Source organism: Eschrichtius robustus, chromosome 16, assembly GCF_028021215.1.
Source record: "Eschrichtius robustus isolate mEscRob2 chromosome 16, mEscRob2.pri, whole genome shotgun sequence".
Classification (NCBI taxonomy): domain Eukaryota; kingdom Metazoa; phylum Chordata; class Mammalia; order Artiodactyla; family Eschrichtiidae; genus Eschrichtius; species Eschrichtius robustus.
This window is the reverse complement of record NC_090839.1, coordinates 15,151,231-15,175,868: the sequence shown is the minus strand read 5'-3', so window position 1 is coordinate 15,175,868 and position 24,638 is coordinate 15,151,231. Positions and strand designations below refer to the sequence as shown.

The 24,638-nt window shown below is 46.1% G+C and overlaps 2 protein-coding genes across 2 annotated transcripts in view; both read left to right on the top strand.

Annotated features, from left to right (window-relative positions):
- DNTTIP1 (deoxynucleotidyltransferase terminal interacting protein 1) overlaps positions 1 to 20,582 on the top strand; it is a 28,562-nt gene extending 7,980 nt beyond the window's left edge. Inside the window, exons 5-13 of the mRNA XM_068524577.1 lie at positions 5,780 to 5,848; positions 6,101 to 6,157; positions 6,407 to 6,465; positions 7,520 to 7,565; positions 9,566 to 9,624; positions 9,725 to 9,785; positions 18,107 to 18,178; positions 20,060 to 20,115; positions 20,201 to 20,582. Coding sequence (XP_068380678.1) covers positions 5,780 to 5,848; positions 6,101 to 6,157; positions 6,407 to 6,465; positions 7,520 to 7,565; positions 9,566 to 9,624; positions 9,725 to 9,785; positions 18,107 to 18,178; positions 20,060 to 20,115; positions 20,201 to 20,339 — 618 coding nt within the window. The 3' untranslated portion in view covers positions 20,340 to 20,582. The remainder of the gene's footprint in view (positions 1 to 5,779; positions 5,849 to 6,100; positions 6,158 to 6,406; positions 6,466 to 7,519; positions 7,566 to 9,565; positions 9,625 to 9,724; positions 9,786 to 18,106; positions 18,179 to 20,059; positions 20,116 to 20,200) is intronic.
- Positions 20,583 to 21,481: 899 nt separating this feature from the next.
- UBE2C (ubiquitin conjugating enzyme E2 C) lies at positions 21,482 to 24,638 on the top strand. The gene is made up of 6 exons (XM_068565770.1): positions 21,482 to 21,657; positions 22,222 to 22,249; positions 23,012 to 23,098; positions 23,554 to 23,758; positions 23,866 to 23,925; positions 24,380 to 24,638. The coding sequence occupies exons 1-6, from the start codon at positions 21,557 to 21,559 to the stop codon at positions 24,436 to 24,438; spliced, it is 540 nt and encodes a 179-aa protein (XP_068421871.1). The 5' UTR covers positions 21,482 to 21,556; the 3' UTR covers positions 24,439 to 24,638.

Sequence of the window (24,638 nt, the reverse complement as noted above, 5' to 3'; positions counted from 1 at the left end):
CAGTCCCATGAGGGTAATTATCGTGAGATGAGAGAGTAACATCTTCCGGGAGGTTGGCTGACTAGCTACTCAGGCACAGCCTCAGAAATGAGCAAGACCAAGGCCTAGACCTCAGCTTTGAAAAAGCAGAACTCCATCCTGTGAGGGCAGTGAAAGCTGATCTGGTTCTCATAGACTATTAAATTTAAGCTAACCAAATTCATAAGAGGCCATTTCATTAACTCACTCTGGGACTGTAATATGTTATAATCAGTTGTGACATGTGCTGATAATAAAACATGGCAGTTTGCTAACACTAATCTTATAAGTTTGAGCTGAATCAATATTAAATTGATAAAACCTTCACTCTCATTTGCATCCTGAAATGCTTTCTTGAATTTATTTTTCTCTTCACCTAGTATGTGTTGAGGGCCTACTATTTGCCAGGCCCCAGCAGTGCTGTGCAATATGAACACAGTCGTTGCCCCCAGAGCCCTTGACATTACGCCAGTGATCATACAATAGGTCTATAATCAGAAACTGTTATAAGTGCTACAAGCATAGGAGGCGATGAGAGAGTACACTAGAGGGTGCCGAGCCCAGGGGCAGGGCAGAGTGGAGAAAGAAGGAAGCCAGTGTTGTTGGTTTTCAGAGATTGGAGAGGACGGCAGAGCACTGCAAACCAAGTTATAGGTGTGGAATTTTAAGCAGAAGAGCTACCTAATGAAATTTGTATTTTCAAGATCACTCTGGCTGCCATGAGGAGACTGGCTTGGGAATCTGCCATGGAGATTGAAAGGGAAATTTATGAGACCATTCAGGAGTCCCAGTGAAAGGTGAAGATGGAGTTAGGCATTGGGCATAACCTCCACTCGCTGAATGTTCATACCTTTCCAGGCTTCTGAGTCCCCACATCCACTTTCCAGAGTTCCCCCCTTCCAGTACTGATGTAACTGGGAAGCCAGAGTGTGGAACAGAAGATTATGTGGTCAGAACACATGGAATCAGAGCATAGGAAGGTAGAAAGCCCAAAGTCTAACTTAAAAACCGACGAATCAAGAAATTTGGGGGAATTCCCTGGCAGTCCAGTGGTTAGGACTCCACGCTTTCACTGCCAAGGGCCTGGGTTCAGTCCCTGGTCGGGGAACTAAGGTCCCAAAAGCCACGAGGCACGGCCAAAAAAAAAAAGAAAGAAATTCTGAAGAAGGCTTTTAACCTTTCTGACCCTCAATTGCCTCATTTCTAGATTTTGGACTAAGACCACTGTTTTGCTGTGAGGATTAAATGCAATGATACACATAAACCACCAACACCGAACGGCTACGTACAGAGCATACTAGATACTAAATACGTGGCAGTGACATTCACAGTGTGGTACATATTGCTGCCTCACAACAGAGCCTCACTTTCAGGGGGCCAGGATACGTAGAAGCTCCATATCTAAACTGCATGCAGAACTTCTTGTTACAGTAAAAGATTCTTCAGACTGGACATGATAGAATCAGACTAGACTGTTTCTTGGTTTTACTGGGATTAAGACTTGATTGGCTTGTTTTCACTTTTGAAACCCTATCTTGCCCATCTCAGTGGCATTTCCTAATCTCCTTCACTGCCTCTTTACAGCTGTTTCTTAGGGAGAAATGGCTGATCTTATCTATGGCACGTGGCCTTGGGGTTTTTGATTGATTTTGTTTTGCAAAGTAGTTGTTATTTCTTCATTTTATTTATGCAAGTAGTACACATTCACTAAGAAAAATGTGGCATAGTAGCTAAGAATGCAAGATTTCTCTTGATTCTGACTGCGCAGATTTGAGTCCTGGCTTCAGCACTGACTGGCTGTGTGACCTTAGGCAAGTTGCCTCACGTCACTAAACGTCAGATTTCTCATCTGCGAAGTGGAGACAGAGGCTCTACCTCATAGGACTGTTGTGAGAATTAAATGTGGCAGTACTCTTAAAGCATTTAGATCAGTAGCAAAGACTCAATAAATGTTACTTGCTGCTGGTGTTATATTAAAATTAGAAAATATAAATTACAAAGAAGAAAATTAAAATTTCTCATAATCTTACTGCCAACAATAACTTCTATTAACATTTTGATGTGTTTACCATTTTTTCCCCTACGTATGTTTATACACATGTGTGTTCATTCACTGGGACACTGGGAATACAATGGAGAACGAAACAGACCACCCTTGAACCCACAGTCCCCTTCAGAGGCCACGCTATTTCTCTGTTCCCTTTTATAGCCAGACTTTAGAAAAGGTTGCTATCCCTGACTCTACTTTGTCACCTCCCGTTCATTCTATTAGTTCTTTCATTTGTTTTTTTTGTCATCCCCCCCCCCCCACCTAAGCCGTGCGGCACAGCTGATTGAACCAGGGCCCTTGGCAGTGAGAGGGTGGGGTCCTAACCACTGGACTGCCGGGGAATTCCCTGTTTTGGGGGGGTTTGGTTTGTTTCTTTTTCTTTGATTTTTTTTTTCTTTTGTTTTTCTTTTGTTTATTCCATTCATTCTTTCACTCACTTTGTTTTGGCTTCAGTCCCCAACAATTCACGGAAACCCCTCTTATATCAGGGTCACCAGTAACCTCCATGTTGCTCAGCTTACTCAACTTCTTGGTGGCATTCGTCGCAGGGGATCATTTGATGTTTCTTGGAACGCTCCCCTCTTGGCTCCAGTGCCTTGACTTTGCCCCAGCCTCATCGGTCACCCCTCCTCACTTTCCTCAGCCAGCTCTTCTTCTCTACTGCTAACGTGACGTGTTCCCAAGTTCAGTCCTCAGACCTGTCGACTTAAAGAAAAACACACAACAAACACACAACATAAGAGTTGCAAGTTAAGTTTTATTCAGGGACTTCCTGAGGACTATACCTAGAGACAACCTCTCAGTGGCTCTGAGGGAACTGCTCCGAAGAGGTAGTTTATATACGATTTTCGGGGGACTGCAGTCAAGCACACGTCTTGGTGAAAGATGAGTGCTGATCACAAAGAACAGGCATCTCAAGTGAATGGTTTTGCTGCTTTTCTGTGTATGGGAAGATGCAAGAATCTGGGCTCATTGAGATTCTCCCTGAGATATGCATCTAACTGTCTAAGGGCCTGTTTATCCAAAGCACAGAGTGCCTCATCCTGTTTTTCATCCTGAATTTCTCTGGGGTGCACTGTCTACTTGCAGTGGGTTATGACTTAACTCTTGTAGTGCTGAGTGGTGAACAGCGCTCTTTGTTTTGCTTTGTTCACAAATCCCATTTCTTCTGTGGCTGCCTCTCGTTCTAGGTGATTTCATCTAGTCCTGTGGCTTTGAGGCCAATTTAACTGTTGATGATTTCCAAATGTATATCTCAGCCCTGAGCTACTTCCCCTCTTGCCTTCCTCCACTCCATCCTCACAGCAGCCAGACCCATCTTTTTAAAGATGAATCAGATTGTGTCACTCTCCTCCTTAAAACCCTCCAGTGACTTCCCATTGCTGGCAGAATAAACCCTAATGCCTTACCATGACCCACAGAGCCCTACCTAGACCTCTCCTGCGTACTTCTTTAACTTATCTCATCCTACCTCCCCCTCACTGACTACATTATAGCTGTATAGGAATCCTTTCTGCTTCTCCAGCACACTGAGCTCGGGGCCTTTGCACTTGCTGTTCTCACTGCGAGGCATGCTGTTCTCACTGCCTGGCATACCCTTAACTCTTTGCAAAGCTGGTTCCTTCTTTTCGTTAGATTTAGCTTAAATATCACCTCATCAGAGAGGCCTTCCTTGGCCACACCATCTAATGTAGTGCCCCCCACCCCGCCGCCATCTTACTCCCTTCCCACCTCCATTTAATCTCTATCACCTTACTTGTTTATTCAGCCATTTATTTCAATCTGAAATTATTAGTAGTACACATGTTTATTTTCTACCTCCCTCCCATCCCCAACCTCTGCTAAAATCTTGAGCTTTATAGCAGTTAAGACCTGATCTCATTCACCACTGTATTCCCAGACCTAGAATATGACTCTTAATATGTGTACATTGTTTATTGAATGATTGAGTGAATGAATGAACATGGCAAATGAACAAGCAGGGTTCCTGCTGTCATAGAACCTACAGCCTAGTTAGGCAGACAGGTCTGAATTAAATTACCACACAGATGTGTGCAAAATTACACACTGAGATTTGTGCACTCTTCACTGAAAAGGGACAAAGCTTGGAGGAGGAGATCATGAGTTCAGTTTTCAACTTCGCAAATTTGAGACATCTACACATAGACATGGGGCAGACCGTTACATAAATCTGGAACTCAAAGGAGAGGCTACCACTGAAGATAGAAAATTAGGGAGACATCAGATGATAGTTGTTAACTGAAGCCATGAGCATAAATGAGAGCAGACAGAATATCTAATGAAAAGAACCAGATTGAGGAGGATGAGCCAGCAAACAAGGCTAAGAAGGAGTGGCCAGAGGGCTTCCCTGGTGGTGCAGTGGTTAAGAATCCGCCTGCCAATGCAGGGGACACGGGTTCAATCCCTGGTCCGGGAAGATCCCACATGCCGCAGAGCAACTAAGCCCATGCCACAGCTACTGAGCCTGTGCTCTAGAGCCCGTGAGCCACAACTACTGAGCCTGCGTGCCACATCTACTGAAGCCCACACACCTAGAGCCCGTGCTTGGCAACAAGAGAAGCCACCGCAATGAGAAGCTCACACACCGCAAGGAAGAGTAGCCCCCGCTCACCGCAACTAGAGAAAGCCCGCGTGAAGCAACGGAGACCCAACACAGCCAAAAATGAAAATAAATAAAATAAATAAATTTATAATTTAAAAAAAAAAAAAAAAAAAAGGTGGCCAGAGAAGTAGGAGGAAAACCAGGGTGTGTGGCCACAGGAGCCAGTAGAAGACTGTTTCCGGAAGGAGAGAGCTCTCAGGGCTGTCAAATGCTGCTCCGAGCGGTCACGTGATCCTGACTCTGCACAGGCCTGCAAGGCCCTGCCAGCCTCCCCACGCTCCTCGCTCACCACTCTCTCCTTCTCCCATTACTTAGAGGCCATCCTCTTCTTCTTCAAGTGAGCCATGTCTGTTCCCACTTTAGGGCTTTTGCACTCCTTCCCGCGGCGGAAACACGCTTCTCCTCAGCCTTTTCTACACGTGGCTCCTTCTTCACAGCTCAGCTCAGAGGCTCCCTTCTCAGCAAGGCCTTCCCTGACCACCTACTCAAAAGTAGCCCTCCCCTCTGGTGATCTTCCGTCACATCTGCCTAGCTAGGGTTTTTCCTTCTCAGAGAAAAATTCATGATTCGAAATCACCTTGTTTATATGTTTGTTTATTTGCTTATCATCCAAATCACCCACAGAATATGAGCTCCACAGAGTAAGGCCCTTGCTTGTGCTATTTACTGCTGTGTCTCCAGCACTTACATACTAGGCACTCGATATTTATTAAGCGAAAAACAGCAGCTTACTGAGGAATATGTTTAATATCAGTGCATTTAGTTAGAAAAAATATAGAGCATATGTTTACATGGAAAAAAGTGAGGAAGAATTTACATTGAAATGTTAATAGTATTCTGTGGGTACTGAGGTTTCAGATTGGATTTTTTTTAATTTTGCTTATTTACATTTTTCTAATTTTTCAACAATGGTCATGAATTATTCAAGTTTTTTTAAAAAGATATCTATTTGTATACATATCTCAGGGTCCCTTTGTACTGACCATGAAAGAGTTTTAACCCAGTTTGAAGTTGTGTCTATAAAAATGGGGGCAGAGAGGCTTACCCACCAAAATAGTGAGTGTTAACGCTTGGTCTTGTCCCTTCAGGCTAAACTACTGTTTTCAGATGGAGAAAAAGTAATACCCAGATTGACCCATGAGCTTCCAGGGATAAAGGTCAGAGTCACTGTGTCCTCGGGTCTTGGAGGGGGAGACCGATCAGACTGGGAGGCAGGTGAACTCTGTGGCCTAGGGGAGGCTCCACGGACCACCCATTTGTGGGACCAGGTCTAAATAGCATCATGCTGGGAGTCCCAGCTCAGGGAGGGGCTGGAGGGTGTGGTCCAGGGGCTGTGTCTTCTGCAGCCCCAGGGGACCCGCAGTTCCCGGCCACTGGCCTCCCACTGACTCCTCTCCCTTCTCCTGCAGCGTGGCCGGCAGGCAGAAGACGAGTGTGCCCACCGAGGAAGCCCCATTCCCAAAAAGGTAAACCATCTCCTGGTTTTCTGGCTGGGGAGAGGGCCTGCAGCTCCAGCAGGGGGTGGGCTTCCTCAGCACACCTTTGGGCCTTTCTAGCCTGAGAGGCAGGTGCCCTGGGAACAGTCACCCTCCCTATTCACTCTCAGGCGTTATTTGGTCTCGCTGGGAAACCATCTCCTTCAGGTGACCCTGGACCTGCCAGTGGGGTGGGGGCTTCCACAGGGTCAGGCCACTGACACCTGTTCTTTATGGCAGAGGAAGGGACGGCCTCCGGGACACATCCTGTCAAGTGACCGTTCAGCCGCAGGCATGGTGTGAGTAGGGGCCAACAGAGCCAAAGGGAGGAGCTGGGAGGGAGTGGGCCGGGAGGAAAAGAGGCCAGAGTTCTCTGCCTGGCAAAAGCAGATCCATCTGTGCCAGGTCCCCGTGGAGGAGCGCTCTCTAGTCTGAGGGGTGGGGAAAGAAGGCAGTGAGGCGGATGTCGTATCCTGTTTCTACCCCAGAACGGTTCAGCGCAGCTTCATTAAACACCAGAGGTTTTTTTATTGGTAGTGTGTATTGAATGCTTGTAATGTGCCATAACTGGTCTAAATACCTTATATATACTTTATCTTTTAATCCTTACAACCACGCTCTAAGGAAGGTATAATTAATTTTGCAGATAAGGAAACAGAATTACTTGCCCAAAGTCAGACAGCTAATAAAGGGCAAAACTGTACTACATTGCCTCCAGGATGGTCATTTTCAAAGATTTTTGAAGCGACAGAATCTTTTTCTCAAACAGAGCTTTACGTGGGAGCCTAATATGTAAAACAGATAAAGCCACACTGGTCTGGGAATTCCCTGGTTGCCTAGTGGTTAGGATTCTGGGCTTTCACTACCATGGCCTGGGTTCAATCCCTAGTCGGGGAACTGAGATCCCGCAAGCCCACACAACGCGGTGGGGAGGCAGGGAAGCCACACTGGTCTGCCTAAGAGAGATGGAGATAGTTGGAAAGCACCGACTTAGGAGACAGACTAGCGTAATCCTCATACCTTAGATTTGTCCCCTGCCCGAAGCAAGTTCATTCCTCACTAACACAAGATAGGGAGTTGCTGCTGTTATCTCCTCCTGGCAGATGAGAAAACTACAGCCCAGAGAGGTTCGTGGACTTGCCCACACGGCTAGGTGATAGCAGAGCGGGTCCTCGAATGGCTCCTAGTCCCCATGCTTTTTTCCCTTTGCACCTCCTCTAACGAGCACCAGGAAGCAGTCCACCCAGGGCTGGAGTGAGAGTGTGTGAGGAGCTTCCACCAGCAGCAGCAAACCGTTTTCCAGTCCTGGGCCTGATCTTGGAGAATTCACCTTTCTTCTTTCCCTCCAATCAGATGGAAACCAAAATCCTGTGAACCAATTCGTCGGGAAGGCCCTAAGGTATGATTATGTGAGCATGGCAGTGACTGCTGTCCCAAGGAGACCCAATCCAGGCTCTGGGCTCCACCTTGAGGGAAAGGGGCTGGGGGTGGTGAAGGACATGTGCATGCCATTCCAGAGCCATTTTCACCTCCCACCCCACCTCCCAACTCTGGCCTTCCAGAAGCATCCCAAGTAAGGACTGAAATTAGGGGCAAAACAGAGAGAGGGCTTGGTCTTTGCTGAAGCCTTCTCCCTGTAAAAGCTAGTTGTCACTAATATTTATCCAGTACTTAATATGTCATAGGCACTGCCCTAAATCTTTTGTATGGATTCCCTCATTTAATCTTTATAACAACCTTATGAGATAGATTCTGTTACCCTTCTATGGTTCAGGAGCTTTCTTTCCTACCTCCTGGGCAGAAATTATATTATTTTATCTGGTTATCTTATACACTTGATACACCTGAAGACACTAAGGACCACAGAGTTGCCCAAAGTCACGTACTGCGTAAGTGGCAGAGCCAAGTGTCAAACCCAGCCAAGGTCCGTGGACACCAGTCTGTGCTCTTAACTCTGTTGCCTCCAGAACAGTTGTTTGCGAGCTTTTTTAAGAGTAGAATCCTTTCTTCAACTAAAATCATACATGGAAGCCCAGTAAGGTAGGTGAAAGCTCCACTGTCCAGGTTGCAGCTGTGTCCAGTAGAAATGGTCCACCACTTATTGTACTGGCCCTCTGCTTCCACCAGTGACCACACCTTTCTTCTTCAACTCTGCTCCCTTAGAGTCTCCTAGACCTTTCTTTTCCACTCCAAACACCCCTTCTCTCTCTCTGGTGAGTCCTTCCTCAGCAGTGACCCACACAAGTGGGCATTCCCCAGAATTCTCTCCACTGCCCACTTCTCCACCTAAAGTTTCTCTCTGGATCTAAAGCATCCACTTGTATGGTTTCGGGGACTAGTACGTGCTGAAGTTGCCTTACCTCTTTGTTTGTCGCACGCCTCTCTCTCTAGTTTGAAGTTTGTATATCCTACTGTCTGCTAGAGCTCTCGACCTGGAATCTCCATAGAATTTCAAACTCAGCATATCCAAAATTGAAATCAACCTTTCCCCCAGACCTGCTACAACCTTTTCTACTTGAGTCATCTTTGCCTCTTTGTTTCCTTTTTCTCCAGACATCCAGTCAAGTCCCGGATGATGCTACCTCCTAAATACGTTTCTCACAGTTCCTATTCCCTCTTTTTCATCCTACTGCCATCCTAGCTCCGGCCTTCATCTTTCAAAACTGCTCTAATTACAACTGCCTCTAGACTGCCCGCCCAGCCTGTAGTCTCGCCACTTCACGCCCGTTAACCACGTTGCAGAAGAGCGAGCTATCTTGAGCACAAATCCGGCTCTCCCTGTCTAGAGGCCTTCAGTGACTCCCCATCACCGACAGAATGAACGAAATGAAAAGCCGTCCACATGGTGTACAAGGGCCCCCAGCCCCTCTCTGCTTTCCTCTCCAGCCTCATCAACTGCCACTCCCTAATTTGCTCTCTGTCTTTTAGCAACACAATTGCTGTGGTTTCTCCAGCAAGCCAACGCAACTCTCACCTGCCTTTGTTCATGCTGTCCCTCCTTCCTCCCCTCTACTCTGTCCAGCTTGTGCTCTCCCTGTCAGAACCAACTTTGGAATTACCCCTTCAAGGAAGCCGTCCTATTACCCTCCCTTTGGCTCCCATCATGCCTTGCACTCATCTGTGTCACTGCCCATCTCATGATGGTATCATTATCTGTACCTACGTCTGTGGCCCCCTGGAGAACAGAGACTATCTCCAATTCATTCCTTTACCCTCCACCCCACCCCTGCCCCCCTTATGGAGCAGAGGACCTAGCATATTAAAAGTCCTCGGTTTCTTGAATCAGCTGTTTGATGAACAGTGGACAAGGGTGGTGGTAGGAGAGGGCCAGGGAGGAGTGTTTCTGTCCTGCCCAGCAGATAAACCTCAGCCTCACCGGCCTCTCTATTTTTTGCACAGTGGGACCCAGCTCGGCTGAATGAATCTACCACCTTTGTGTTGGGATCTCGAGCCAACAAGTAAGTCTAAAGAGTTTTGGTGCTGAGGGAGGGAAGCTCGGGGGCCCACCACTAGGACCGCAACTGCTGGGATCCTTACCACTCATCTGTTACTTTGCAGGGCCCTAGGGATGGGGGGCACCAGAGGCAGAATCTACATCAAGCACCCACATCTCTTTAAGGTAGGTGAGTGCTGGGAGTCAGGCAGACCAGTGCAGTGGAGTAGGTGGCACTGGGAACTCTCAGTGGCACAGAGGAGCTTGGAGTAAACACTGATCAGGGAGTCAGGACATCTGGGTTCTTGTGCCCCTCTGCCCTTAACCTTTACCTTTGGTAATTTACTCAGCACCTCTGTGCCTCAGTGATAATAGTGACTTTCCTCGTATGTTTATCGTGTACCAAACACGGTTTTAAGTGCTACACTTACATTACCTCTTGGAATTGTCCTTTAAGGTAGGTATTGTTACCCTTATTTTAAAAATTAAAACAAAAAGAAAGATTGAGGAAGGCTAAGTGACTTGCCCAAAATTACTCAGCTAGTAAGTGGTGAGTTAGGATTCTGTCTTCTGCAAAGCCTGAGATCTTAACCACTGCTGTATTCAGTTGTCTATAAGGTACAGAGATTGGAGCAAGGCAGCAGTTCTAACCTTTTTCAAAGACAGGACTCCTCTCCTGAGCTATGCTTTGGTGTCCACTGTTTGAGAAAATCTTGGGGGTGGGGGGGGCATGAATTCACCCTCTTAAATGAATTTGTATTTTATCAGTCACAGAAGCATCCAGATATATTAGAAAAAAAGTAACGTGCATGTGTTCAAGTTACATTTTTTTTTGCGCCTATGTGCAAAGCTTAGTGCCCCTTGTCAGAACTACGCAGCACCTTGGGGTCCCAGAATCATGGGCTCTGTCTACTACATTCTGTGCAAGTTCAAGTTCTTCAAAGGACAGACCTACTTCCTCTATTTTTTCAGTCTTATGTTGTGGAATTCCCAACACCTGGACAATTTGGTGTGCTTGCTGCTACTTCATTTTCCTCTCTTAGTGTCTTCACTCCTGCTGTTCCCTTTGATGGCCTTCCTCCCCTACCCTTTTCTCTGCCTGACTCTTCTGTAAGATCTGTGTCTTCCAAGACCCTTGCTTGCATCATCTGCCAAATGGATATGCTCTTGGACCTACTTCCAATTCCTGTTGCACAATGGTTAAGAGTATCATTTCAGTCCTGGTTCCATTACTTACTAGCTGTGTGACCTTGGGCAAGTGGCTCCACATTTCTGAGACCGTTTTGTCATCTATAAAATCAGAATGATGCAAACCAGCCATTTAGGGTTGGTAGAATTAAGAGAGAATGCAGTAAAATATAGCCATTTTTGGTAATAACTTTAAATGATGGAGTATAAGCTATAAAAATATTGAATCATGTTGTACACTCGAAACTAATAGAATACTGTAAATCAGCTGTACTTCAAGAAAAAAACAACTGACTTCCTCTGTAAAAAAAAAAAAAAAAAGAGAGAGCGAAAGAGAGAAAGCACAGTAAAGCTCCCAGACAGTGCCTGGCCTAGAAAGGGCTCAACAAATGGTCATCATTACCAGCATACATTCCCAATTCTTAGACCCATCATTTTTAATAAACTCCCAACCCACACTGTCATTGCCAGTGGATGCTATCTCATTTTAATCTTTCCAGGCTAATAAGTGGAAGGAAAATATTTTTGCTGTTTTACTTTTAGTTCTTTATTAGTGATAATAAGCATCTTTTCATCCATTTAGAGTCTATTTGTGCTTCTTCTGTAAACTGCCTATTATATCTTTTGCCCATTTTTCTGTCCTTCTAAAGGCATTATTCAAATTTTCTTTTCCTTTTTAACTTTTGTTAAATTATAGAAATAATATGTAAACCCATTCTTGTTGTAAAAAGATTCAAACAATACACTGAAGCTAATAGGGAGCAAAACACAAAGCTCCTCTTAACCCTTGAATCTGACTCTCCTCCCCTAGAGGTCACCCCCAGCAACATGGTAGCATCCTTCAGTCTCCTGTCTATATGTGTGTGAGTGTGTGGGTGTGTCCTTGTCCTTTAGTGATATTTTGTTTATGTTATTGGGCTCATACTATATATATTCTGATTTTTTTTTTCACCCCAAAGTTCATTCATTCACTGAAAAAATATTGAGTGCTGAGCATTCTCAAACTGCCAGAGATACAGCAGTGGACAAACAGACACAGATAACGCCTTGCCCTCATAGAGCTTACATTCTAACGCAGGGCAAGCTATGGTCTGTGGACCAAATCCAACCTGTAGCCTGTTTTTGTCCAACGCAGAGTGGTGACATTTTTTAAGGGTGATTTTTTTTTAAAAAGAAAAAAGAAAAGAAAAGAAAATGAAGATTATGTGACAAAGATGTATGTGGCCACCAAAGCCTAAAATATTGGGTTGGCCTAAAAGTTCGTTTGGGTTTTTCTGTAACATCTTACAGAAAAACCCAAACGAACTTTTAGGCCAACCCAATTTTTTTTTTTTTTTAATATTTATTTATTTACTTTTGGCTGAGTTGGGTCTTAGTTGCGGCACGCAGGCTTCTCTCTAGTTGTGGCATGCGGGGTCCAGAGTGCACGGGCTCTGTAGTTGTGGCACGCGGGCTTAGTTGCCCCACAGCATATGGGATCTCAGTTCCCCGACCAGGGATCGAACCCGCGACCCCTGCATTGGAAGGCAGATTCTTAACCGCTGGACCACCAGGGAAGTCCCTGGCCAACCCAATATTTACAGAAAAAGTGTGCTGGCCACTACAGATCTAGGGAATAATATCTTAGCATTTTGTCCATGTTATTAAGTCTCCCTCATTTTACTTCTAACAACTGTGTAGAATTCATAGAATAGATTTTCTATCATTTATTTCATTGCTCCCTTACTTATAGATGTTGAAGTGTTTTCCGACAGTTTTGCTGTTATAAACAGTGCTGCACCAAACATCCCTGCATACATGTGTGGGTGATTGTGAAGGATAAATCCCTGGAAATGGGATTGCTGGGTCAAGAGGTACACTTTCAAATTTTTGATTAATATTTATATTACTTGGGAAGTGAACTAATTAAACTACAGATTAAAATAATTAAATCTGTAGTAACCATACAGATTTCCCAGCTTGGTCTCCATTTCAAATGATCTGCCTATTTTATAAAACCTACCTTTATTGGGCACTTATGTGTCATATACTATATTTACCACCTTTTATGCACTAGCTCCTTTATTCTTAACAACAACCCTATAAGATAAGTGTTAATACTCTCTGTTTTACAAATAAAGAAGCTGAGACTTGGGGCTTCCCTGGTGGCGCAGTGATTAAGAATCCACCTGCCAATGCGGGAGACATGGGTTTGAGCCCTGGCCTGGGAAGATCCCGCATGCTGCAGAGCAACTAAGCCCATGCGCCACAACTACTGAGCCCACGTGCCACAACTACCAAAGCCCGTGCTCCTAGAGCCCATGCTCCACAATGAGAAGCCACGGCAATGAGAAGCCCATGCACCACAACGAAGAGTAGCCCCCACTCGCCACAACTAGAGAAAGCCCGCGTGCAGCAACAAAGACACAACACAGACAAAAATTAATTAATTAATTAATTTTTTTAAAAAAAATTTGAAATCGTATCAAGTATCTTTTCCGACCACAACGCTAGGAGACTAGATATCAATTACAGGAAAAAAAACTGTAAAAAATAAAAACACATGGAGGCTAAACAATATGCTACTAAATAAGCAAGAGATCACTGAAGGAATCAAAGAGAAAATCAAAAAATACCTAGAAACAAATGACAATGAAAACACAACTACCCAAAACCTATGGGATGCAGCAAAAGCAGTTCTAAGAGGGAAGTTTATAGCAATAAAATCCTACCTTAAGAAACAGGAAGCATCTCAAATAAAAAACCTAACCTTGCACCTAAAGCAATTAGAGAAAGAAGAACAAAAAAACCCCAAAGTTAGCAGAAGGAAAGAAATCATAAAGATCAGATCAGAAATAAATGAAAAAGAAATGAAGGAAACGATAGCAAAGATCAATAAAACTAAAAGCTGGTTCTTTGAGAAGATAAACAAAATTGATAAACCATTAGCCAGACTCATCAAGAAAAAAAGGGAGAAGACTCAAATCAACAGAATTAGAAATGAAAACGAAGAAGTAACAACTGACACTGCAGAAGTACAAAGGATCATGAGAGATTACTACAAGCAACTCTATGCCAATAAAATGGACAACCTGGAAGAAATGGACAAATTCTTAGAAATGCACAACCTGCCGAGACTGAACCAGGAAGAAATAGAAGATATGAACAGACCAATCACAAGCACTGAAATTGAAACTGTGATTAAAAATCTTCCAACAAACAAAAGCCCTAGACCAGATGGCTTCACAGGCAAATTCTATCAAACATTTAGAGAAGAGTTAACACCTATCCTCAAACTCTTCCAAAATATAGCAGAGGGAGGAACACTCCCAAACTCATTCTACGAGGCCACCATCACCCTGATACCAAAACCAGACAAAGATGTCACAAAGAAAGAAAACTACAGGCCAATATCACTGATGAACTTAGATGCAAAAATCCTCAATAAAATACTAGCAGACAGAATCCAACAGCACATTAAAAGGATCATACACCATGATCAAGTGGGGTTTATTCCAGGAATGCAGGGATTCTTCAATATACGCAAATCAACGTGATACACCATATTAACAAATTGAAGGAGAAAAACCATATGATCATCTCAATAGATGCAGAGAAAGCTTTTGACAAAATTCAACACCCATTTATGATAAAAACCCTGCAGAAAGTAGGCATAGAGGGAACTTTCCTCAACATAATAAAGGCCATATATGACAAACCCACAGCCAACATCGTTCTCAATGGTGAAAAACTGAAACCATTTCCACTAAGATCAGGAACAAGACAAGGTTGCCCACTCTCACCACTATTATTCAACATAGTTTTGGAAGTTTTAGCCACAGCAATCAGAGAAGAAAAAGAAATAAAAGGAATCCAAATCGGAAAAGAAAAAGTAAAGCTGTCACTGTTTGCAGATGACATGATACTATACATAGAGAATCCTAAAGATGCTACCAGAAAACTACTAGAGCTAATCAATGAATTTGGTAAAGTAGCAGGATACAAAATTAATGCACAGAAATCTCTGGCATTCCTATACACTAATGATGAAAAATCTGAAAGTGAAATTAAGAAAACACTCCCATTTACCATTGCAACAACAAGAATAAAATATCTAGGAATAAATCTACCTAAGGAGACAAAAGACCTGTATGCAGAAAATTATAAGACACTGATGAAAGAAATTAAAGATGATACAAATAGATGGAGAGATATACCATGTTCTTGGATTGGAAGAATCAACATGGTGAAAATGACTACACTACCCAAAGCAATCTACAGATTCAATGCAATCCCTATCAAACTCCCACTGGCATTTTTCACAGAACTAGAACAAAAAATTTCACAATTTGTATGGAAACACAAAAGACCCCAAATAGCCAAAGCAATCTTGAGAACAAAAAATGGAGCTGGAGGAATCAGGCGCCCTGACTTCAGACTATACTACAAAGCTACAGTAATCAAGTCAGTATGGTACTGGCACAAAAACAGAAATATAGATCAATGGAACAGGATAGAAAGCCCAGAGATAAACCCACGCACACATGGACACCTTATCTTTGATAAAGGAGGCAAGAATATACAGTGGAGAAAAGACAGCCTCTTCAATCAGTGGTGCTGGGAAAACTGGTCAGGTACATGTAAAAGTATGAAATTAGAACACTGCCTAACACCATACACAAAAATAAACTCAAAATGGATTAAAGACCTAAATGTAAGGCCAGACACTATCAAACTCTTAGAGGAAAACATAGGCAGAACACTCTATGACATAAATCACAGCAAGATCCTTTTTGACCCAGCTCCTAGAGAAATGGAAATAAAAACAAAAATAAACAAATGGGACCTAATGAAACTTAAAAGCTTTTGCACAGCAAAGGAAACCATAAACAAGACCAAAAGACAACCCTCAGAATGGGAGAAAATATTTGCAAATGAAGCAACTGACAAAGGATTAATCTCCAAAATTCACAAGCAGCTCATGCAGCTCAATAACAAAAAAGCAAACAACCCAGGACTTCCCTGGTGGCGCAGTTTTTAAGAATCCGCCTGCCAATGCACGGGACACAGGTTCAAGCCCTGGTCTGGGAAGATCCCACATGCCACGGGGCAACTAAGCCTGTGTGCCACAACTACTGAGCCTGTGCTCTACAGCCTGCAAGCCACAGCTACTGACCTCTTGTGCCACAACTGCTGAGGCCCGCGCGCCTAGAGCCTGTGCTCTGCAGCAGGAGAAGCCACCGCAATGAGAGGCCTGCGCACCGCAACGAAGAGTAGCCCCCGCTCGCTGCAACTAGAGAAAGCCCACGCGCAGCAACGAAGACCCAATGCAGCAATAAATAAACAAACAAACCAAACAAATAAATTAATTAATTTAAAAAAAAACAAACAACCCAATCCAAAAATGGGCAGAAGACCTAAATAGACATTTCTCCAGAGAAGATATACAGATTGCCAACAAACACATGAAAGAATTCTCAACATCATTAATCATTAGAGAAATGCAAATCAAAACTACAATGAGATATCATCTCACACGGTCAGAATGGCCATCATCAAAAAATCTAGAAACAATAAATGCTGGAGAGGGTGTGGAGAAAAGGGAACACTCTTGCACTGTTGGTGGGAATGCAAATTGATACAGCCACTATGGAGAACAGTATGGAGGTTCCTTAAAAAACTAAAAAGAGAACTACCATACGACACAGCAATCCCACTACTGGGCATATACCCTGAGAAAACCATAATTCAAAAAGAGTCATGTACCAAAATGTTCATTGCAGCTCTGTTTACAATAGCCAGGACATGGAAGCAACCTAAGTGTCCATCAACAGCTGAATGGATAGAGAAGATGTGGCACATATATACAATAGAATATTACTCAGCCATAAAAAAAAAGAAATGGAGTTATTTGTAGTGAGGTGGATGGACCTAGAGTCTGTCATACAGGGTGAAGTAAGTCAGAAAGAGAAAAATAAATACCGTATGCTAACACATACATATGGAATCTAAGGGAAAAAAAAATGGTCATGAAGAACCTAGGGGTAAGACGGGAATAAAGACACACTAGACCTACTAGAGAATGGACTTGAGGATATAGGAAGGGGGGAGGGTAAACTGTGACAAAGCTCACAAAGAGTGGCATGGACATATATACACTACCAAATGTAAAATAGATAGCTAGTGGGAAGCAGCAGCTACATAACACAGGGAGATCAGCTCGGTGGTTTGTGCCACCTAGAGGGGTGGGATAGGGAGGGTGGGAGGGAGGGAGACGCAAGAGGGAACAGATATGGGAACATATGTATACGTGAAACTGATTCACTTTGTTATAAAGCAGAAACTAACACACCATTGTAAAGCAATTATACTCCAATAAAGATGTTAAAAAAAAAAACTTAAAAAAAAAGAAACTGAGTCTCAAGGAAATCATTGCCTACATTTACACCACCTGATAAGTAGCAGAAACCAGAATTTCTGAACCAAATTCTTTTCTTTATTTCTTTTTTTTTTTTTTCTTTAAACTGCCACCCCCTAAAAGCCCACCAGGCCAGATTGGCCACCCTCACATGCTCACCTGCAACCTTCCCTACCACGTGCATTCCCTGTGGGCTGAGCTCTGAACCCCACAGCTAAGTTCTTAACCACGATGCTATTCTGCCTCCTCCAGGGCATGAAGTGTCCTGATTTTTGTTTTAGAAAATTTGGTCACCATAATAGTCACATGTGTTGTAAGCCACCTCAGATCATTTCTTCAAAGAGGGGTACAGCTCTAAAATAGTAGTCACAGTCTGACCAGTTGCCGGAAGTGCTGTGTTTTGAGAAAGGAAAGGGAGTTCCTTGCTGGTCTGGTGGTTAGGACTCAGCACTTTCACTGCAATGGCCTGGGTTCAATCCTTGGTTGGGGAACTGAGATCCCGCAAGCCACGTGACATGGCCAAAATTCTAAAATTTAAAAAATTTTTCGGATTTCCGTGGCGGTCTAGTAGTTAAGACTCTGCACTTCCAGTCAGAGGGCGCAGGTTCAACCCCCAGTCAGGGAACTAAGATCCTCCATGTCACGTGGCGCAGTCAAAAAAAAAAGGTTAAATTTTGAAAAAAGGAAAGGGGCAGGAATGAGAAGTGTACTAAACCTCGGGGAATTGGGTCCGCTACCCTGGCCTCCTCCTGGGCTCAGCCCTGCTTGCTCTGAAGAGGTTGGTGAACCCTCTCCATCCACCAGGCTAGGACGAGGTCTTGCTGCTAAGAACTGCTCAAGCGCCAAGAGTATGCTCTGGACCAAATGAGAAAAGCCCATCACACCAGGCTAACATCTCCCCCTGTGACTTCATCCTTCACAGTACGCAGCTGACCCCCAGGACAAGCACTGGCTGGCCGAGCAGCATCACATGCGGGCAACAGGGGGGAAGATGGTAAGTATTGCCACACGTGCCACTGCCAGAGACCCACCCTGCCCAGGGACCAGGGCTATTGGTGGCAGCTTACCCCCAAATCTGAGAGACTCCATGCCCAACAAATGTGAGAAAGGAGACTTGTAAGAGTAGAGAGGGCCCATTCCTTCATGCTGAAGACCAGAATGTGATCCCTGGCTTCCCTTGCCTGACCCCAGGTCTCCCACACACCTCCCCCTCCCCTTCCACAGCACACTCATACGTAGATCATATTAGCTGTATGTAAGAATGGCAGGTACAAGACTCCCTGAACACTGCTTTCCCATCATGTGCTGCCCATTGACAGATTTCACTCCTCCATCACAACTCTTCCACCAGACGCAGCTATGGAATCTCTTCTCAACACTGTGCTCCAGGCCGCACCCCTTGTCAGAAGGAATTAGCACATGCAGTGAAACTTGTTTGCCACACCTGGCAGCCCCTTCCAGAATCACTTCTACTTAAAGAGTTCTTAGCTCAAATCAAGCAACAACCTTAGGAAAATCATCGTTGCATGTGTTCTAAAACTATCATGGAGGGATTTGTCCATCACATGCCCTCTCCCCCACCTGAAGACTCTCTTAGTCCCACCGCTGGGACTGCTCCTATTAGGATTCAGTGGCCTCGGGACTTCCCTGGTGGCTAGTGGTTAAGAATCCACCTGCCAATGCAGGGGACACAACTTCCAGCTCTGGTCTGGGAAGATCCCTCATGCCGCGGAGCAGCTAAGCCCGCGAGCCTCAACTCCTGAGCCTGCACACCTAGAGCCTGTGCTCCACAACGAGAGAAGCCACCGCAATGAGAAGCCCACGTACCACAATGAAGAGTAGCCCCCGCTCTCCACAACTAGAGAGAGCCAGTGAGCAGCAGTGAAGATCCAACGCCGCCAAAAATAAATAAATAATTAAATGTATTTTTTAAAAAAGAATTCGATGGCCTCGCAAACCAGTATGCCATCTCCTTTCTGGCAATGAAAGCTATCTTTTATTTTATTTTCTACTATATTTATGCTACACTCTCAAAAAAGATTTCAGGAAACTTAGCATTGACACATACATAAATAAGAAATAGGATAAAAAGGCAAGGCAGGATCTAAAATTAAGCCACAAGAAAGACTAGTTTTAAAAAAGGGATTTTTTAAATTGCCAGCCCAGGAGACCAGTGCAAGTCTATAGGTTTTCAGCTGCAGGCCCCACTCAAGGACACCTGATCTGTCACATAGTTCACAGTGCCCCTAAGATGAAGACAGTCATATGACTCAAGGGACACACAGTTACTCCTGACCCTAAGACTGGAAAGAAATGTCTCCCATAGAAGACTCTCTCGTGATGGACAGCATCCGCCACATGGTAGGCTCACAAGAGGGCTCTCCTGCTGCAGACCATGGTGTTGTGCTACAGCAGTTCTGCAGGCCCCCGGACAACACAGCCCAGTTAACGGACAGCAGTGCGGTTTATCATGTTTTCCCTTTTGCCACGAAGTTCAAAACCAAATTATCTTAGTTCCAGAGTTCACATGTGGCTTCCTCCTAATTTCCTATTTCCATGTATATTTTGCTACCTCTGGCCCTTTCATTTTAAGCCACCTCAGGGTCTCTTTGTAAAAGGGACGATGGCTATAAGTAAATTAATCATCATTCCCCGCTCTCCCACCCATAAATTTTCTACTTGAGTGAAAGATTGTCTCAAGAAACTATTCCCCAGACAGCCTCTCCCTACTTACTCTCCCTTGCTAAGTTATAAACTATGACTACACGCCCCCACCTTCCAGCTCTTACATTAAGGAGACGTTTAATAAAGTATTAATCAAGTTGGACTGAAATGAATCAGAGGCAATGACGACTCTCCTTTGCTCCTGCCCCAGGCCTACCTCCTCATTGAGGAGGACATCCGGGACCTCGCTGCCAGCGATGACTACAGGTAAAACCTGCCCTCCCCTCCCCTGGGATGAGCCTGGACCTACATTCTCCCTTGCTCCAACTCTCCTCCTCAATGTCTCTTCCAGAGGATGCCTGGACCTGAAGTTAGAGGAGCTGAAATCCTTTGTCCTGCCCTCCTGGATGGTTGAGAAGATGCGGAAGTACATGGAGACACTCCGGACAGAGAATGAGCATCGTGCTGTCGAAGCGCCTTTGCAGACCTGAAGCCAGGTTGCCTGGCTACAGCTGGCAGCCCTCCTCCAAGGCCCTCTTACCCACATGGCTGAGGCCACTGCTGGGACTACTCCTAGATGGAGCTCAGAGGCATTAAAGCTATGCCTGGGCTAGTTTGTAGTGACTCACTGCAGAACACCCCCAGACTGGCATGTGGTTCTATATTTGTAAAGTTATTGGGATAAGAAGCAATTAAACAGTTTGTAATAAACACAGATGGTGAGCCTGCTGTGAGCTCTGCCTGTGCATGCTGACAAAACATCAAGGGCTCTAGAGGAAGTGGGTGTAGGAAAAAAGGACCAGGCGCCCTTCCCCCACCCCACGTTATCCCCAGGAAGCCCAGTGCCCCATGCGTATCTGCTTTGTGAGACGAAGCTGGGGACACCATGTACCTTGCCAGTCTTCCCTGTCCCTTTGTTTCTGCTTCGTCACCCAACTAAGGTATGGAAGTAGCAGAATGTGGTGATGGCTGGCACCATGGGAGGTTGATGACAAACCAGAAGAAAAATACAAGGTGGCGTTTGTTACCCCCATTTTACAGGTTAAAACACTAAATTATGTGCCCAAGGTAACACAGCAAACCGTTGGAGAGGCAGCCGATGAACCTGTTTTCCAATGAGGAGTCCCTGGCCCTGGCTATCAGCCTCTAGTTTTTCCCCTCGCCTGAATGTTCAGGCTCTTAAAGCCCCAACCAAAGTGCCCAGGACATTAATAACAGGTGGAGGAGCTGGGGTTTCCGGTTTGAGGGACGAGTACCAGGGCCCCAAGACTGGAGACCCTCCCTTCCCCTGGGAGTAAGGGATCCTGGCCGGTCGTGCCGGGTGTTCACGACAGTAGCCAGGCGTTTGACCTAAAAGGATTCATCCCACGTGGACTTTTTCTAGGCCCTTTAATGGTCGGCGTTTTCCAAAGGCGGCCAGTCCGCTACAGCTTCGTTAATTAATGATAGCCTCACCTGCCAATCGCCCATCAGAAGCAGGATCCCTCCGCCCAATAGTGGTACGCTGGTGGGTGGTTCTAGCAGTTGCCCGGTGACAGAGTGCTCTGGCGCGCCCCATTGGCTGGATCAAACCCAAGCGAGCTGCTGATAGGCCAGCGCTGCCGGAGGGTTACAATTCAAACGCGGGCGGAAGGGTCCGGGAAGCCGCAGTTGCAGCCGCGGTCTCCGTGTAGTCCGAGTTCCTGTCTCCCTTCTCAGCGCCACCCGGATGGCTTCCCAGAACCGCGACCCAGCTGCCGCCAGCGTTGCCGCCGCCCGTAAAGGAGCCGAGCCCAGCGGGGGCGCCGCCCGGGGCCCCGTGGGCAAGAGGTGAGTGGTGCGGAGGTAACAATCGCCGGGCCTGGCACAGCCTGGGCCTTTGGGGCCGAGAGCGAAGACTTCCGGGACCCCCACCTCCTCCTGGAACGGGTGAGATATGGGAGGTAGAGGGACACGCCAGGAGCTCGACTGCTCTTAGAGACCCTCCCGAAGGAGGACGGAAGGGGTATGGCCGCTGCCAGGATCCTCCGTCGGTGAACCAAGATGAAGATGCTTCGGGGACCTTCGGTGTCTTGGCTGGAGGACGGCGGGGGAGGAGGAAGGAAGGAGGGGAGAAATTGAGATCCGGCACGGAGAGAGACGCCAGAGAAGCAGACGAGGTTAAGAATAAGCCAGAGCCGTCCTATGGGAGCCTGGAATTAGGGAGGGTGAGGAGGACTCACTACGACCCTCTTGTGGAACTGGGGGTGACTGTGCCCCCAGCTGAGTCCGACTTCAGGGTAGAGGGAGGCCTCTGTGACAGCTGCTCCAGAGAGATTGGGGTGGGAGGAGATGCACCACCTGGAGCCCTGACCCATCCAGACTCCCAGGTGACCCCGAGTGCTCTTTTTGCAGGCTACAGCAGGAGCTGATGACGCTCATGGTGAGTGACTGATGCCCGGAGCCCCAGCCAGTTGGTCCACCCTCCCACCTCCCAGTCACTTATCAGTAGCCTCCTCTTCTACATCAGGCTCTTTGATAGACATGGGGGTAAAAAGATGAGTCCAGCCTGTTCTCTTTTGGGAAGAGGCTAATCCACCTCACCTACACACCTTTTCTCCAGACAGTCTCTACTCCCAGTCCCATTCTCCCACAATAAAGTTATCCCTGAAATACGGCTCTCATACAAGGCCCTCCCCCTGCCCTGCCTGGTCCTACTTCCCTGGCCTAAGGTTTATCCACACCCAACTCTCCATCCTTCTTAATATTTCGAATCCTGTCGCACCTCAGGATGCTTCCTTCCTGGACGATCTCTTCTACGTTAACCCTGGATATTCAAGTCAAATCCTTCAATGACCATATTGTTTATGTTCCCAGTCCGTGAATAGTCTCTGGGCTTCGTGTGTAACCAGCACTCAGTAGCATGTTGAGTTGACTTCCCAGCAGCCAGCATTGTGGTTACAGAGCTGCCTTCTGCTTCCCTGCACAACCCCTCCCTTCTTTGCCTGGCGATGATCATCCCAATACTCCCCGGAGAGGCATGCTGAGCCCCGAGGATATAGCCATTTCCTCAGGAAAGCCTATCAATTTGGCCTGGTTGCTTTATTTTGGATCAAAATGTGATGAGGTTAAGGAGAAAGGGTTCACCCACTGGCCCCCCAGGAGCGTACGCTTCAGCCCAGCGTGTGTTGTGTTTCCTCCCCAGATGTCTGGCGATAAAGGAATTTCTGCCTTCCCTGAATCAGACAACCTTTTCAAATGGGTGGGGACCATCCATGGAGCAGCTGGCACAGTAAGTATAGGGTTGGGGTAGGTGAGTGTGACTTAGCTGAGACTGGGGAGAGGTGGGAGGTGAAACCCAAGTGCCGGGTCTGCTTCAAGTCTTTTGGCTGGCGGGACACTCCCCTGTGCCTGCTCTCGTGCCCTGAGCCTGTGGCCCTGATCTCCCTCTCTGTAGTAAGAGGCTGTGTTTAAGGCAGGGCTCTCCATCTTAGATGCTGACAGGGGGCCAGACAGCAAGGAAAAGAATGAAGGACAACTGAAGACTTAGGCCAGTGGGCCTTAGACCAAAGGATCACTGATGACCCCAGTGACCAGATATGAGAGAAAGTACCAGACCGGTTTAATGCTTTCTCTTCTGTCAAGTCCCAGACAAACTCAGGGGTCCTGGCAAGTCCCTTATGTGGGGCTTGGGCTGGGAACTGAGGCTCAGGGTGGAAGGGTTACTCCCCGAATCTCTTTCTCCAGGTATATGAAGACCTGAGGTATAAACTGTCCCTGGAGTTCCCCAGTGGCTACCCTTACAATGCACCCACAGTGAAGTTCCTCACGCCCTGCTACCACCCCAACGTGGACACCCAGGGTAACATCTGCCTGGACATCCTGAAAGACAAGTGGTCCGCCCTGTACGACGTCAGGACCATCCTGCTCTCCATCCAGAGCCTTCTCGGAGGTGACTGCCGAGACCGGCCCCTCCCCTGCAACCTGGGAACCTGTCAGAACTCCCCCGGGCGGCCTCTTCTACCCGCACCTGACCGTCCTCTTTCTCTCCACCTGCAGAACCCAACATCGATAGCCCTTTGAACACACATGCCGCTGAGCTCTGGAAAAACCCCACAGGTGAGTCCTTTGTCCTTCTCAGGGCACCAGGCCATCCCTCCCCAACCTTCAAAGCCTCCCTCAAACAACAAAAGGATTCCAGTGACTTGGGAATATGTCCTTGGGGGGCAGGTAACCCAGTTCCACCTCTCCCTTGGTGTTTCTGGTTTGCCTGTTTGCTATAAAATCGGGAAGAACCAACCCTTTCCACATTAATGTAGGTTGGGGAGGCTTTTTAAGTAGAAGGCAAAGCTTTGTGCAAATGACTTGCTCGCTAAGGGCCCCTAGTCCCCTCCCCAGCCTCCCTGGAAACAGAGCCCGTCCAGGAGTCCTGGCTGGGTGGGCAGCAGAGGGTCAATCTGTTGTGCTGGGAAGCCCCTCCCCAAACTCCTCCCATGTTTATATCCTTGCTGCCCTCTTATCCATCTTAACCCCTGTCGTCATCACTCGCTGAGACCTGCCTGTTCTCTTCCAGCCTTTAAGAAGTACCTGCAAGAAACATACTCAAAGCAGGTCTCCAGCCAAGAGCCCTGACCCAGGATGTGCAGCTCTCCTTCTGTTGTCTTTTTATTTTTTTTCCCTTAGATGGTCTGTCCTTTCCTCGATTTCTGTACAGGACCCTGTATCTTATCTGTGGTGTCATTTTTGTTTTGTTTCTGTTTTTTAAATTAAGTGTCTGGTTAAGCCCTTGTGATGAATATATTAAATAAATACATTTTGGGGTTTTTTAACAA

What these genes read in the sequence shown, in the direction of transcription:
- UBE2C (XM_068565770.1), top strand. Translation starts at nt 21,557, where the DNA reads ATGGCTTCCCAGAACCGCGACCCAGCTGCCGCCAGCGTTGCCGCCGCC. An exon ending in CGGGGCCCCGTGGGCAAGAG is followed by an intron (nt 21,658 to 22,221) that starts GTGAGTGGTGCG and finishes CTCTTTTTGCAG; the next exon opens with GCTACAGCAGGAGCTGATGA. An exon ending in CATCCAGAGCCTTCTCGGAG is followed by an intron (nt 23,759 to 23,865) that starts GTGACTGCCGAG and finishes CTCCACCTGCAG; the next exon opens with AACCCAACATCGATAGCCCT.